The following is a 16485-nucleotide window of genomic DNA, read 5'->3' on the forward strand; positions in this document are numbered from 1 at the left end:
CCACAGGCTGGCAGGTGTGCACTGGGTCCTGGGTCCCAGGCTCCCCAGGTGGGTTTTCTCTCCTTGGATCCCCTTTGAAAAGTGGGTTTGGTTCTCGTGGTGGGATGGGGGTAGGGGCTGCCCAGACATCACCCAAAGCAGACATCACCTTGGCCTGGAGCGGATACCAGCGGGCAGACTGGGTCGTGCGGTCCTCAAAGTCCCACGTGGCCAGAGGGATGATCACTTCTCCAAGAAACACCCTCTGGGCGAGTATGCCCAGGTGCCACACAGACACCCGCAGCTGCCGGGTCGCCAGCTGGGAAGGCTCCACCTGGTACTGCGGAGGGGGAACAGAGATGGTCAACCTGGGCACCTGAGCCACAGCTCCCAGGCCCACAGCTCCCAGGCTCACAGCACCCAGGCTCACAGCACCCAGGCTCACAGCACCCAGGCCACAGCACCCAGGCCCACAGCACCCAGGCCACAGCTCCCAGGCCCACAGCTCCCAGACAATTTTTAGTCTCTCCCCCTCAATTCCATGCCCATTTCCAACTCTGCCCCTTGTTGCATATTCTATCTTTAAACTCTAAATTTATCTAGTTATTTCCTTCATGGCTACATGCCCCATTAGTCAAGTCCAGGCCGACAGTGCACCGTGCTGTCTGCTCCCTCTCAGAACGAGTTACTTTGCGGAGGAAAGTTGATCGTCCCTGCAGGTCTGCCCTCCTTGGGGCAGCTGCGTGGTCTCTGCATGCTGGGCAGCCCTCCTCAACTCCCTTGGAAACACAGGCCTACTTCTCTTTGGGTCCTGACTACTTCCTTTGGTTGACTGAATCTGCATTTTAAAATTAGACTTAGAGGCTTCCCTGGTGGTGCAGTGGTTAAGAACCCTCCTGCCAATGCAGGCGACATGGGTTTGAGCCCTGGGTCAGGAAGATCCCACATGCCGCGGCGCAACCAAGCCCGTGCCCCACAACTACTGAGCTTGCGCTCTAGAGCCCGCAAGCCACAACTACTGCGCCCACGTGCCGCAACTACTGAGCCCGTGTGCCACAACTACTGAAGCCCATGCGCCTAGAGCTTGTGCTCCGCAGCAAAAGAAGCCCCTGCAACGAGAAGCCCATGCACTGCAATGAAGAGTAGCCCCTGCTCGCTGCAACTAGAGAAAGCCCGCGCGGAGCAACAAAGACCCAATGCAGCCAAAAATAATAAAATTAATTTTAAAAAATGTAAAAATACCATAAAATAAGACCTATTTTCCATTGCCTGTTAGGTCCACAAGGCCGTGCCAGCAGACCCTGGATTGCTAGCTTCCACGGGGTACCAAGTGTAACCAATGCCAGAGAACAAGGATAAGGCGACGGCCAGCGTCACCCAGACCTGGTGTCTTGTTTCATCCTTCCCAGGTCCCCCACTGAGTGGTCTTCAGGGAGAGTGCCAGCACCCCTTGGAGTGCAGAAAGTCTCCCCCCAGGAGTGTTCTACTTAGAAAACTTGGAGGAACATTTTCTAGATCCTCAACTTTCACATGCACTTTTCTCAAAACTGGTGAAGACAGTTCTCACACCTGGTATCTTATTACTCCTGTGCCCTGGCCCAGGGGTGCAACCTCAGGGGGAGTTCTGTTAATGATTGCTCAGCTTCTTCATCTTCCCATCTTTCCATCTTACACATACTTCTATGAAGGCTAAGCCTGGGTCTGTGTTGAGATGTTCTACATTTAGAATGAAGACACTGATTCTTTTCAATGCCTCTGGGAAGTTATTCACGATATTCACAATATACTAGATAAAACCGATGGATAACAAATTATAGGTGATTCCTTTGAGATTCTGGGTGCATTTTAAATAAGGTAGTTAAAACTTTAAAAATCAAAGTATATAATGAAGTATTTAAAATAGTCAATCCTCATCTTTGTCTCGTTTCAGAAAATAGGAAGTATTTGTCTGCCTCTGTTTAGTATGAAACACCTTAAACCTGTGATGAGTAATTTTATATATCAGCTTACACCTTTGAGGGGGTACAGAGCTTTTCAAAATTCTGTCAGCAGGTACATGAGCAAAACCACATGAAGACTAGTGTCCAGTAACTCACTACCAGAGTGTCCCAGACAAGCAGCACCTTAGGCCCTGTCCACACTTGCTGAGTCACAATCTGCTTTACATAGAAAATCACTTGGGGAGTCCTCATGAACGTCAATTTTGTGAAGGAGTGCCAGCCCATCACGGGTCACAGCTGTACTTTTAAGTACTCTCTAAGCCTCAGTTTCCCTATTGCTAAGTGAGGATTCTAACACCTGGCTCAGAGGGCATATAAAGTACTTGGCCACAGCAGGCGCATGGAGAACAATGGCTATTTTCATGTCTCGAACGGGACTCTTGGGCCAGCCACCCGGATGGCCCCTGGTTGGGAGTTCACAAATGCTATCTGCCAAGGAAGGCAAACAAAAGTCCTCTCCTTCCTCAGGCTTGACACATGGGATCCCCTTGAGTGGGTACATCTCTGTGCCTCTGGACTATTCTTCCACCTCCATCTGCACTCGCCAGACATCACCTCCAATTTTCCATCCTGAATCCCAGCAGGAGGCACTGCCTCCCTGATCTCTGCCCTAAACCACAAGTCACATTTCTTAGCACCAAAGAAAATGAAAACCCAAACAATTCCTCTAGGCTTTTTTTTCATAAAATGACTAGTTTTTCATAAAATAAGAAATCTAGGTATACCAGACGTTATCTTCATAAAAGTACTTCTTCATCATAATAACTCAGCAGTTTCCCTTACAGGGTCCCTTACTCGAGGATACCTCTGATAGTCATAAAAATTCAACAGGACAAACCAATTTTAGAAATTGAGAGGCAGGCAGTTTCTTTTCTACCATTTTCTCACAAATCATTAATCAAAGGCCATTCTCAAGTCCAGCAGACTGCAGTTTTTCTGTACAAAGGCTGATATTTTCTACCACTTGCCACTGACTGACAGAGCCCTGCAGAAACGTTTAAGTGTCTGCACTTACATTTAACTGACTCGAGAGTTCAGAAGAACCATCCGCTGGACTCTGGCCCCAGGGGCCCATCCCGGGATGGGGAGACTCAGCACATGAATATTTGTCCAGCAAGTACCTTCAAGGTCTCCTGAAAGGTCGGCTCCACCGTGTTCTTTTGGACTCCAGTCTTGCGTTTTCCCTGGGACGATCTGTCGGGCAGCAGATGGGTCTTTACATACCTAGTGGCCAAACACAGACAGGACAGGGTGAAAAGCTCAGCGTCAGGGGCGGACAGAGGGTTCAGGAGGAGAATCACACGTCAGCGTTTTGTTTACCCTGCTACCCGCTGCATTTGGGGTTGACAGAAAGGGCTTAGTGGCCGCCACTCAGTGAACAATGACAGTGCTGGGTGCACAGCCCCTGGCTTACACAGTCTCTGGCTGTGATCCTCAGGAATGTTCCTGGGGGTGTGAAGCTCCCTGCTTTCCTCATGCCCTACTCCTGGAATCTACTGATCACACTCCATCACCTGTCACTGGGTGACCAGCAGGGAACCAGAGGCTCCCAGGGCTCTGTGGGTGGCAGATGTCTAACCCACCTGGACGCCGGGGCTGTGTGCCAGCTTGTCCTCCCTCCACGTACCTCTTCTCCCCAACCCGCAAGAAAAAAAAGTTGAAATGGAAAGTGTATGTCTCACACTTTGGTTTTCCTTGTGTGGCCTCAGACACTGCGTCCTGCCTGCTGAGGACTGGTGTTCCCGAGCCCTGTCCCTGGGTCTGGAGACCACGCCAGCAGAGGAAGCCTGACCAAGGCCAGCCCCGCACTGCCCCCTGCCCACTCCATGAAGCTCCGTCCCAGGCCGGTCCCTCCACTCAGGTCCCAAGACTGCCCTTCCTGGCTCTTCCAGCAGCTTTATTGATGCAGTGACACCACTTGCCCAGGTCCTGTACCCACAGGCTAGAAACAGGCTCAACTTTCTCAAAGCAATAAAGAGCAGGAACCCTCCCTCGACCTGGGTTCCCACTGGAGCCCCAGTCTCAGGCCTCTTCCCCGCTTTCAGCAAACTTCTTGGAAAAGTACTCAAGGCTCACGGTCACCAATTCCTCAATGTTCGTTGACTCAAATTGTTGATCATTACGAGACCCCTCACACATGTTAAACAGGAGATATAAAATATACCTGTATAGCTTAAAGCATTACAATAAAATACACGCCCATGTATCTAGTCCTTAAGTCCTCTATTTCCTTTCTTACCCTCTGTCTGGATGTCCTATCCGTTACTGAGAGCGGAGTATTGACATTTCCAACTATTACTGTAGAACTATTTCTCCCTTCAATTCCGTCAGGTGTCGCTTCTTGTCTCTTGATGGTCTGTCATTAGGTACACAGACATTTGTAACTGTTACATCATCTTGCTGTACTGAACCTATTAATACAGAAGGCCTTTATCTTTTCTAAGCTTTTCTGCCTTAAAGCCGATTTTGCCTGATACTGGTACAGCCACCTTGCTCACTCTTGGTTACCATCTGCATGGAATATCTTCCACTTGTTTCTTTGGACCTCAAGTGAGTCTCTTGTAGATGGCGTATAGTTGGATCTCATGTTTTTATCCATTCTGCCAATTTCTGTCTTTTGACTGGAGAGTCAAGTTCATTTGTATTTAAATTACTGATAAGAAGTACTTACTTCTGTCATTTGCTGTTTCTTTTGCCTTATAGCTTTTCTGTCCCTCACTTTCTGCCTTACTGTCTTTTTTTTTTTTTTTTTTTGCAGTACGCGGGCCTCTCACTGTTGTGGCCTCTCCCGTTGCGGAGCACAGGCTCTGGACGCACAGGCTCAGCGGCCATGGCTCACGGGCCCAGCCATTCCGCGGCATGTGGGATCTTCCCGGACCAGGGCACGAACCCGTGTCCCCTGCATCAGCAGGCGGACTCTCAACCACTGCGCCACCAGGGAAGCCCTTTACTGTATTCTTTTGTGTTTAGTTGATTTTCTGTGGTGAAATGTTTAAATTCCTTTCTCATTTGTTTTGTTTTGGTTTTTGTTCTATAGCTGTTTTCTCTGTGGTTACCAAGGGGATTACATTTAATATCCTAAAGTTGTAACACTCTAATTTGAATTTATACCAACTTAACCTCAGTAACATACAAGAGATCTACTCCTTCTCAGCTCCATCCTCACCTCTTTCCACTGCTGATGTCACAAAAATACATCTGTATACACGTGTGACCAAAAACACAAAGTAAGAATTCTTTTAAATGCATTAGTCTCTTAAATTATCTCGAAAACAAAGCGTGGAGTTACAAACCAAAATGACAATAAGAGACCAATAATCTTTTAAAATGTCCGAAGTCATATAAAAAACAAAAAGTGGAATTACTTACCACTGTTACAATAATACTGGCTTTTATAATTGCTAGTGTATTTGCCTTTATTGAGATCTTTATCTTTTCATGTCTTAAGTTACCGTCTAGTGTCATTTCATGCACTCTCTCACCTTTTGTTTAGCTGAGGATGTTGTAATTTCTCCCTCACTTTTGAAGAACAGTTGTGCTGTGTTTGTTTTTCCTTTTAGCACCTTGAATATATTGACTCACTGCCTTCTGGCCTCTAAAGTTTCTGATGGGAATCTGCTGATAATCTTATTGAGGATGCCTAGTACATGACGATTCACTTTCTTGCTGCTTTCAAGATTCTTTGTCTTTGTCTTTCAAATGTTGGTTTATGATGTGTCTCAGTGTGGGTGTCTTTGAGTTCATCATACTTGGAGTTCAAAGAGCTTCTTTGATGTTTATGTTCATGTCTTTCATCAAATTGGGGTAGTTTTCAGCCATTATTCCTTCGAGTATTCTCTCTGCCCCTTGCTGTCTCTCTTCTCCTTCTGGGACATATGTTGCTTATGTTGGTCCACTTAATGGTGTCCAGAAAGTCCTTTAGGTTCTGTTTGCTTTTCTTTAATCTTTTTTCTTTCTGTTCCTCAGACTCAGTAATTTCCTTCATCCTATCTTCAAGTTCACCTATTCTTTTGTTTTTAAATTAATTTATTTTTGGCTGTGTTGGTCTTCATTGCTGCACATGGGCTTTTCTCTAGTTGTGGTGAGTGGGGGCTACTCTTCATTGCAGTGTGAGGGCTTCTCATCACGGTGGCTTCTCTTGTTGCAGAGCACAGGCTCTAGGCGCACAGGCCTCAGTAGTTGTGGCACACAGGCTTAGTTGCTCCGCGGCATGTGGGATCTTCCCGGACCAGAGCTCGAACCCGTGTCCCCTGCATTGGCAGGTGGATTCTTAACCACTGCACCACCAGGGAAGCCCACCTATTCTTTCTTTTACCTGCTCATACCTACCTTTGAATCCCTCTAGTAAATATTTTAAGGTTTTCTATCTCTTTATTGATATTTGTTTTGTTCATACATCATTTTCTTGACTTTCTCCACATCTTTCATTAGTTCTTGTGAGCATCCTTAAAACAGTTGTTTTCAAGTCTTTGTCTAGTAAACCTACCATCAGATCTCTTTCAGGGACAGTTTCTGTTGATTTATGTTTTCCCTTTGAATGAACCATACTTTCCTGTTTCTTTATATGCCTTGTGATTTTTTTTTGTTGAACACTGGACAACAGTGTCTAATAATATGTTAACTCTGGAAATCAGATTCTCCCCCTTCCCCAGGGTTTGCTGTTTTTTGTTATTGGTTTTTCAATTGGGTTTTTCATAAATTTATTGATGCAGACTGTCTCTGTGCCAAGGATCAGCCTGAAGTGTAAAATTAAGATCTTCTCAGATCTTTTCTGAACCTGAACCTTTCCCTGGGCATGTGTGGTCACTTTTAAATTTTCCTTGGATATACAGTTACTCTTGAATGTCCTGGTCTTTAGTATCCAGTTCCCAAGAAGGGGAAAAAGAGAAAAATGCAGAAGGGAGACAAATAAGGGCACTGGCCCTTTAAATACTTTGTAAATCACTTCAGCCCAAGGAGGAGGGGATTGCAACAATGCGGGGAGGTGAAACAACAATGGCTGCCTGCCGGGTTTTTTCGTACCTCTGCAATAAGAACCAGCAATCAGAGAACAGGTCCCTGACATTTGGAGGACAGGATCCTCTGCCCATCTGGCTCCTACAAGCTGTGTTCAAGCTGCTCTAGGAACATATGCACAGCTGTCCGCCAAGGGGTTGGGCATAGGGGAGATGGGTAGTTAACACTGTGCTAAGAGCTGGAACTGACTGACATTAATCTCAATTTACCATCCAACACTTCCCCTAAGAAGTTGAAAGCCTTCAAAAGACTCCAGAATTCCAAAACAGTTCCATCAGACAGATTCTGCCAGTGCAGCTGTCTACAGGGGCAGATGGATTCCTGAGGCCTCCTACTCTGCCATCTTTCAGAATCCTCTCTTGACCATGTGTTTCCTTTACAAAGTATTGAGTTTTGTTCTAGCAGGCATTTCACTTACTGGAAACTCAGTTTGATCCTAACAAGGATTGATTTTGCTTAGTTAGGGTGGGTTAGAGAAGCCCTAATACTAAGCTTTTCTTTCCTGGGGTCCACTCAATGCCCCACTCCACTTTGACTGGTCAGAACGCCAAATCTTGGGACTTCTCTGGTGGCACAGTGGTTAAGAATCCACCTACCAATGCAGGGGACATGGGTTCGACCCCTGGTCTGGGAAGCTCCCACATGTCACGGAGCAACTAAGCCCGTGCACCACAACTACTGAGCCTGCGCTCTAGAGCCCGCAAGCCACAACTGCTGAGCCCACGCACAACAACTACTGAGCCCACATGCTACAACTACTGAAGCCCGCGTGCCTAGAGCCCATAGTCCACAACAAGAGAAGCCACTGCAGTGAGAGGCCCATACACAACGAAGAGTAGCCCCACTCGCCCCAACTAGAGAAAGCCTGCATGCGGCAATGAAGACCCAACACAGCCAAAAATAAAATTAAAAAAAAAACACCAATCTTTCCCAGCACTGTGCAACTCCCAGATTTTTCATTCCACTTACCACCCTCCAGTAGCTCTCCTCTGACAGACCTCATGAAATCTTGTCCTGTAACTGAACAGCTTAGTATTTGGCCAAAGCCTCAAGGGATCCCTATGTGGATTTTAGGTCTACTTCTCTATGCACTTCCCACCTCACCTGCTTAAGAATATTTGTTGAATGTTTATTACGTTCTCAACACTGTTCTGAAGACTTAATGCAGGCTAGTTCAGGGAAACACCACCACAATCCTTTGGAGTAGGTGATAATATAACCTCCATGTTACAGTGAGGACACCAAGATATGGAGAGGTTGAATAACTTATCAGAGGTCAAACCCTGTAGAGAATTATGGGAGAGACCCAACATGCTTGCAAGGTCAAGGATTGAATAAGTGGAGCTGATGGGATTGGAAATGAGTCTGAAGAATGGAAAGGATTGCAATTTCCACTTATGGGAGTAGCATAGGGGAAACAGTCTCAGAACAAACACGAGAAAAGCCTCGTATTTGGTAAAAGTCAGGGGATCGTTTTGGAACAGTGACTATTCCAATTTCTCCGGAGCAGAAGGTACAGATAGGGGAATAAAAGACGACTAGAAATGTAGGAGGAATCTGTTATGGAGAACCACAGGTGCTACAGTGATGCACCTGATTTGTCTGGACCAACAATCCATTCCTTTCGCCTAGCTGGTCCTGAAAATAGTGTGCTAAAAATGTTCCGTGGTGGGGGAAAAAAAGCCCCAAATGTGGTCCGTACCTTAAACCATGCACAGAAAATCAATTCCAGCTCTAATATGAAAGGATCTAAGTGGGGAAAAAACTCTAATAGAAGAAAACAGAGAAGAATATATCTATAACCTTCAGGTGGAATTCTCCTACAGACTCAAACAGCAGACATTTTAAAGGAAAAGAAGGATAAATTGGATATTAAATTCTTTATAAGTCATCATAAACAATGTCAGAAAACAAGTAAAGCTAAGAGAAGACATGTGCAATATGTAAAACCAATGGAGAATTGTCTTGAAAATGGATTTTTAAAAAGCCAAACTCCTGGGCTTCCCTGGTGGCGCAGTGGTTGAGCATCCGCCTGCCGATGCAGGGGACGTGGGTTCGTGCCCCGGTCCCGGAAGATCCCACATGCCGCGGAGCGGCTGGGCCCGTGAGCCATGGCCGCTGAGCCTGCGCGTCCGGAGCCTGTGCTCCACAATGGGAGAGGCCACAACAGTGAGAGGCCCGCGTACCGAAAAAAAAAAAAAAAAAAGCCAAACTCCTGTAAATAAATTTTTAAATGACAAACAATTCGATAGAAAATTGGACAAAAGATATGAAATGGGGAGTTCATAGAAGGGGAGTGTATCTTAAGTGATTAATTCATATATATAAGGTTGCTCATCTTTGTTATTAATCAGTGAGATGTGTGTTAAAATAATGAGACATCATTTCATATCTACCAACTGGAAAAAATTAATCTCTTTATGGATTGTGTGAGACAGGATTTTAATTTTATTTTTCCTACACGGAAAATCAAATTTCCCGGCACCATTTATTGAAGGTCACCTTTTCTGCATTGATTATTAATAGCCTCTTGATCATTTAAGTTCCCATGTATGCTAAGATCTGTATTTGGACTTCTGATTCTGCTCTATTGACCTCCTTGTCTATCCTTGCATCCATAACACATTGTTGGAATTACTAAGCTTTTTTTTTTTTAATTTTATTTATTTATTTATTTTTGGCTGTGTTGGGTCTTCACTGCTGCACGCGGGCTTTCTCTAGTTGCGGTGAGTGGGGGGGCTACTCTTCGTTGCGGTGCGCGGGCTTCTCGTTGCAGTGGCTTCTCTTGTTGTGAAGCACAGGCTCCAGGCGCGTGGGCTTCAGTAGTTGCGGCACACGGGCTCAGTAGTTGTGGCTCACGGGCTCTAGAGCACAGGCTCAGTAGTTGTGGCACACCAGCTTAGTTGCTCCGCGGCATGTGGGATCTTCCCGGGCCAGGGATCGAACCCATGTCCCCTGCATTGGCAGGCGGATTCTCAACCACTGCACCACTGGGGAAACCCTGAATTACTAAGCTTTATGACAATTCTTAACATGTCCTTTTGTTTTTATTTCTTTATATATATTTTTACAATTACCTTGGTTATTCTTGGACTTTCACTTTTCCATATGAACTTTAGAATCAATATGTCTATTATTATATGCCAAAACTTAGACAAAGAAACTTACGGATTGCACTTTTTCTTCTTTTCCTCCCCATAGGCAAGGTTCTTACAGGCCTTGATGCATATTTCTAAAGAACGAGTTCTGAAGCAGTAGCGAATGGCCAGTTCTATCTCTCCAGTGACATTTGCGTGGTCAAAATTGCCCATCTCTGTACAAGTACTGTTAATGCTAGTCAAACTTCCCTGAAATCAAGAATGACAGATACAACGTTACTTCACAGTTAATCAATGTTTTTGCAGTTCTGGTTTCAAGATAGCAAATAAATCAAAATTTATACAGAGCATGCGTCCTGACTCACGTAAGTTAGTAACACACCAGCCCGCTTGTACTTTGCAAAGTAAGTTGCCACACACTCTGTCTTAGGAGACGAGGCGTCCTCCGAAGGGCCTGTCTTGCCCAGATGCGGTGCTTGCCTAGCAGTGCGGCTTGCGCAGTCTCATTCTTGAACACAGACCACTTGGGAAGCAGCGGACTGTCTCCCGTGCGGTTCTGCAAAGCTAATCTCCAAGGGCGGATAATAACCCCACGGCAGGGAGAGCAGCGCGGTGCCGGGGGCCGAATGACCGGGATCAGAGGCTGCTGGACTCAGGGTCCAAGTGGGAAAATCAGTCCTGTTCTCACTGGGTTATGGTGAGGCGTACATGGACGAGAGTACGTACAATATGCAAAGACAACAATAAATTGTGTTTAAATTTTTAATGGGTCCCCAGAATGACCAACAGAACTACCACCGTAAGTTAGGGCACCCTAAGCTGAGGTGATGTGGAGAAGTAGCGCAAGTGACAGAACCACCGCCTCATCACTGTCAAATTTGCTTAGGAATTTGCCACCCTGTGCATGCAACCACCTCAGTGAGGACTCTACAGAGAGAGGGAGCCCCACGTGATTCCCACCTTCCCAACTGGTTCCTCGACACCGTAAAACATCCTGGAAACAAGCTAAGAAGAAAGCGCGAGTCTCTCTCACTAGAGAGAGATCAAAACAAAACCAACAACTTAGAGGGCCCTGAACCTGAACTAGCTCATGCCAAGAGCCCAACCACTTTCACCACACCCAGTCACTGGCCCTGAAAAATGTTATCCACCAACAACACCCATGCAACTGTTGGGAGGGGGAACAGTTTTTAAATTTCACACACCCGGAAATGCGTGGAGTGGTGAGACCGCACGAAAAGAGTGCAGACAGAAGGTGACGGGGAGGGAGGCTTGGCAAGAGGTGTGAGCTGCTTAAGCAAAGCTGAAGGTAGGCGTTAGAAGTTCTGATAATTAACCTGCACTCATCACGGGACTCCACCCCGGGCTACGTCAGACTAAACTGTACTACACCAACTCTTCTGCCAAGAACAAGTAGAAAACTGAATTGAACGACAAGCAGTTCGAAGGCACTGTAGAGCTACCGGGACAGCCAGGGTGCCAGGGTCCACGATACTGAAGAGGCGCGCAGCCAGGTGAGCCTGACGTCCTGGCTGTGTTTCCCTCTGAGGCATCTGTCGGTAGGTGAGCAGTACAGGCGGAAAGGCTGTGAGGCTCCGGAGCTGGGCACAGTGACCAAGCCAAGTGCTGGGGGCTGTGAAGAAGTACAGAACTTGAGGAGCAAAGGGAGACACACTAGGTGAGAGTGATGCTCAAGGCTGCTTTTCCCCTCAGGGTCTTTGCTGAGTTGGAAGCCGGTGCTGAGAGGCTGAGTAGTTTGAAAACACCTTCGGAAGTTTCACCTCACCAGACAGAAGGAACTGGAGTTCAGGCCCGCCACAGAGGAGGGGCCTGGCAAAAGTCCAGACCCTCAGCTGGGACTCCTCACAGGCTTTCCTCCTGGGAGTCCGAGTGCCCTGGAAGCGGACCAGTCCTCCCAGAGGCTGAAACTCAGCTCTCAATGAGCTCAGTACCGGAGGGGCAAAGACTCCTGGCCTCCACCCTGGCGGTGCACTGGAGCAAAAGCAAGTCTCCCTGAAGGACGGTCACATCCATCTCTCCCATTCGGCTGGAGCTCGAGGACAGCAGGGACCCTGCATGTTTCTGCCCTCTATCAAATCTCCAGCGCCAGCTCAGAGCCTGGCTCACGGTAAATCCTCAAGAAACATTTATGAAATGAATAAAGAAAGCGCATGAAGTATTTTCATTTAAAAAGTTGTCTCTGTAAATATTATGGCATGATGTGTTGTGTCCCCCTGTCCTGAAGGAGCAGTAGACTTGAGGTAAGAAGACTCGGGTGATAGTCCTGACCCTGGATGACTTTAGTTACATCCCTTAACTGCAGATTCTAGAGGGAAAACATTTTAAAATAAAACTACATGGGGACTTCCCTGGTGGTCCAGTGGTTAAGACTCCACACAGCCATGCAGGGGACCCGGGGTTAGATCCCTGGTCTGGGAACTAAGTCCCACATGCTGTGTGGCACGGCCTAAAGATTTAAAAAAAAAAAACAAAAACAAAAAAGCAAAACAACCTATGTGTAGGCACATCATAAAAAAATTGCTGAGAATCCAGGACAAAGAGTAAAAAGCTTAAAAGCAAAGGCAAAAAAGCTATGTTAACGTCCATGGAATAAACAACAAGGGCAGGAGAGGGTGGGGTGCAAGCATTGCTGGGGAGACCGGCATCTTCTGTTCGGGTGGGGAAGGAGAGTCGTGTGGGTGCAGACTCGAAGAGGTTAATTTCGGTATCAGGAGGATTAGGGAATTCCAGGCTTGCTCTTTTTTTTTTTTTTTTTAAAGAAGTGGGAAGGGATGTTTATTTGTTAAGAATGAGGAAGAAACGTGGGGAGAAGTTTTGAAAAGAGGTTTAAAATGACCGAAGAAGGTGTGAAAATGATTGTTGTGAGAGCAGAAACCTGAGTCGCCCAGAGAAACACATCAGGATGGCTGGCACTGTGCGTGCATTTGGAGCTGGTGACACAACAGGGCAGACCTAATCCCATGCACTCACACTGGGCATTAGGTCTTCCCTACTGTGTGCACAGCTGTTCAGGTGCAGGTACAGAGAAGGTGCACAGCTGGCTCATCTAGCTTGGCGTCGAGAATTAGAAAGCATCCAGGAAGCACTAAAAGTACTCATCCTTCATTTTATAAGATAAGCAGAGGTCAAGACAGGTTGAGAACACATTCATAGTAGGGGACATTAACACCCCACTTTCACCAATGGACACATCATCCAAAATGAAAATAAATACAGAAACACAAGCTTTAAATGACACATTAAACAAGATGGACTTAATTGATATTGATAGGACATTCCATCCAAAAACAACAGAATACACTTTCTTCTCAAGTGCTCATGGAACATTCTCCAGGATAGAGCATATCTTGGGTCACAAATCAAGCCTTGGTAAATATAAGAAAACTGAAATCGTATCAAGTATCTTTTCCAACCACAACGCTGTAAGACTAGATATCAATTACAGGAAAAAAATTGTAAAAAATACAAATACATGGAGGCTAAACAATACACTACTTAATAACCAAGAGATCACTGAAGAAATCAAAGAGGAAATCAAAAAATACCTAGAAACAAATGACAATGAAAACACGACGACCCAAAACCTATGCAATGCAGTAAAAGCAGTTCTAAGAGGGAAGTTTATAGCAATACAATGCTACCTCAAGAAACAAGAAACATCTCAAATAAACACCCTAACCTTACACCTAAAGCAGTTAGAGAAAGAAGAACAAAAGACCCAAAATTAGCAGAAGGAAAGAAATCATAAAGATCAGATCAGAAATAAATGAAAAAGAAATGAAGGAAACAATAGCAAAGATCAATAAAACTAAAAGGTGGTTCTTTGAGAAGATAAACAAAATTGATAAACTATTAGCCAGACTCATCAAGAAGAAAAGGGAGAAGACTCAAATCAATAGAACTAGAAATGAAAAACGAGAAGTAACAACCGACACTGCAGACATACAAAGGATCACTGGAGATTACTAGAAGCAACTATACGCCAATAAAATGGGACAGCCTGGAAGAAATGGACACATTCTTTGAAAAGCACAACGTTCTGAGACTGAACCAGGAAGAAATAGAAAACATAAACAGACCAATCACAAGCACTTAAATTGAGACTGTGATTAAAAATCTTCCAACAAACAAAAGCCCAGGACCAGATGGCTTCACAGGCGAATTCTATCAAACATTTAGAGAAGAGCTAATACCTATCCTTCTCAAACTCTTCCAAAATATAGCAGAGGGAGGAACACTCCCAAACTCATTCTACGAGGCCACCATCACCCTGATACCAAAACCACACAAAGATGTCACAAAGAAATATCAGGCCAATATCACTGATGAACATAGAAGCAAAAACCCTCAACAAAATACTAGCAAACTGAATGAACCAGCACATTAAAAGGATCATACACCCTGATCAAGTGGGGTTTATCCCAGGAATGCAAGGATTCTTCAATATACACAAATCAATCAATGTGATAAACCATATTAACAAACTGAAGGAGAAAAACCATATGATCATTTCAATAGATGCAGAAAAGGCTTTTGACAAAATTCAACACCCATTTATGATAAAAACCCTCCAGAAAGTAGGCACAGAGGGAACTTACCTCAACATAATAAAGGCCATATATGACAAACCCACAGCCAACATCGTTCTCAATGGTGAAAAACTGAAACCATTTCCACTAAGATCAGGAACAAGACAAGGTTGTCCACTCTCACCACTCTTATTCAACATAGTTTTGGAAGTTTTAGCCACAGCAATCAGAGAAAAAAAAGAAATAAAAGGAATCCAAATTGGAAAAGAAGTAAAGCTGTCACTGTTTGCAGATGACATGATACTATACATAGAGAATCCTAAAAATGCCACCAGAAAACTACTAGAGCTAATCAATGAATTTGGTAAAGTAGCAGGATACAAAATTAGTGCACAGAAATCTCTTGCATTCCTATACACTAATGATGAAAAATCTGAAAGAGAAATTAAGGAAACACTCCCATTTACCATTGTAACAAAAAGAATAAAACACCTAGGAATAAACCTACCTAAGGAGACAAAAGAGCTGTATGCAGAAAATTATAAGATACTGATGAAAGAAATTAAAGATGATACAAACAATGGAGAGATATACAATTTTCTTGGATTGGAAGAATCAACACTGTGAAAATGACTATACTACCCAAAGCAATCTACACATTCAATGCAATCCCTATCAAACTACCAATGGCATTTTTCACAGAACTAGAACAAAAAATTTTACAATTTGTATGGAAACACAAAAGACTCCGAATAGCCAAAGCCATTTTGAGAAAGAAAAACAGAGCTGGAGGAATCAGGCTCCCAGGCTTCAGACTGTACCGCAAAGCTACAGTAATCAAGACAGTATGGTATCGGCAATAAAAACAGAGATATAGATCAATGGAACACGATAGAAAGCCCAGAGATAAACCCACACACATATGGTCACCTTATTTTTGATGAAGGAGGCAAGAATATACAACGGAGAAAAGACAGCCTCTTCAATAAGTGGTGCTGGGAAAACTGGACAGCTACATGTAAAAGAATGAAATTAGAACAGTCCCCAACACCACACACAAAAAAATAAACTCAAAATGGATTAAAGACCTAAATGTAAGGCCAGACACTATAAAACTCTTAGAGGAAAACATAGGCAGAACACTCTATGATATAAATCACAGCAAGATCCTTTTGGACCCACCTCCTAGAGAAATGGAAATAAAAACAAAAATAAACAAATGGGATCTAATGAAACTTAAAAGCTTTTGCACATCATGGAAACCATAAACAAGACGAAAAGACAACCCTCAGAATGGGAGAAAATAGTTGCAAATGAAGCAACTGACAAAGGACTAATCTCCAAAATTTACAAGCAGCTCATGCAGCTCAGTATCAAAAAAAAACAAACAACCCAATCCAAAAATAGGCAGAAGACCTAAACAGACACTTCTCCAAAGAAGATATACAGACAGCCAACAAACACATGAAAGAATGCTCAACATCACTAATCATTAGAGAAATTCAAATCAAAACTACAATGAGATATTATCTCACACCAGTCAAAATGGCCATGAGATATTATCTCACACCAGTCAAAATGGCCATCATTTAAAAATCTCCAAACAATAAATGCTGGAGAGGGTGTGGAGAAAAGGGAACCCTCTTGCACTGTTGGTGGGAATGTAAATTGATACAGCCACTATGGAGAACAGTATGGAGGTTCCTTAAGAAACTAAAAATAGAACTACCATGGGACACAGCAATCCCACTACTGGGCACATACCCTGAGGAAACCATAATTCAGAGTCATGTACCACAATGTTCACTGCAGCACCATTTACAATAGCCCGGACATGGAAGC

At 44.5% G+C, this 16485-nt stretch overlaps 1 protein-coding gene across 2 annotated transcripts in view; it reads right to left on the reverse strand.

The window, feature by feature from the left end:
- The window catches only part of SYTL3 (synaptotagmin like 3), a 93338-nt gene that overhangs the window by 6444 nt on the left and 70409 nt on the right, over window positions 1-16485 (reverse strand). For both annotated transcript variants that reach the window (XM_032650622.1, XM_032650621.1), the window contains 3 exons: window positions 10164-10342; window positions 3101-3203; window positions 149-319 (listed from right to left, as the gene is read on the reverse strand). In XM_032650622.1, the coding sequence (XP_032506513.1) occupies window positions 149-319; window positions 3101-3203; window positions 10164-10342 (453 nt within the window). The remainder of the gene's footprint in view (window positions 1-148; window positions 320-3100; window positions 3204-10163; window positions 10343-16485) is intronic.

Source organism: Phocoena sinus, chromosome 12, assembly GCF_008692025.1.
Source record: "Phocoena sinus isolate mPhoSin1 chromosome 12, mPhoSin1.pri, whole genome shotgun sequence".
NCBI classification, from domain to species: Eukaryota; Metazoa; Chordata; class Mammalia; order Artiodactyla; family Phocoenidae; genus Phocoena; species Phocoena sinus.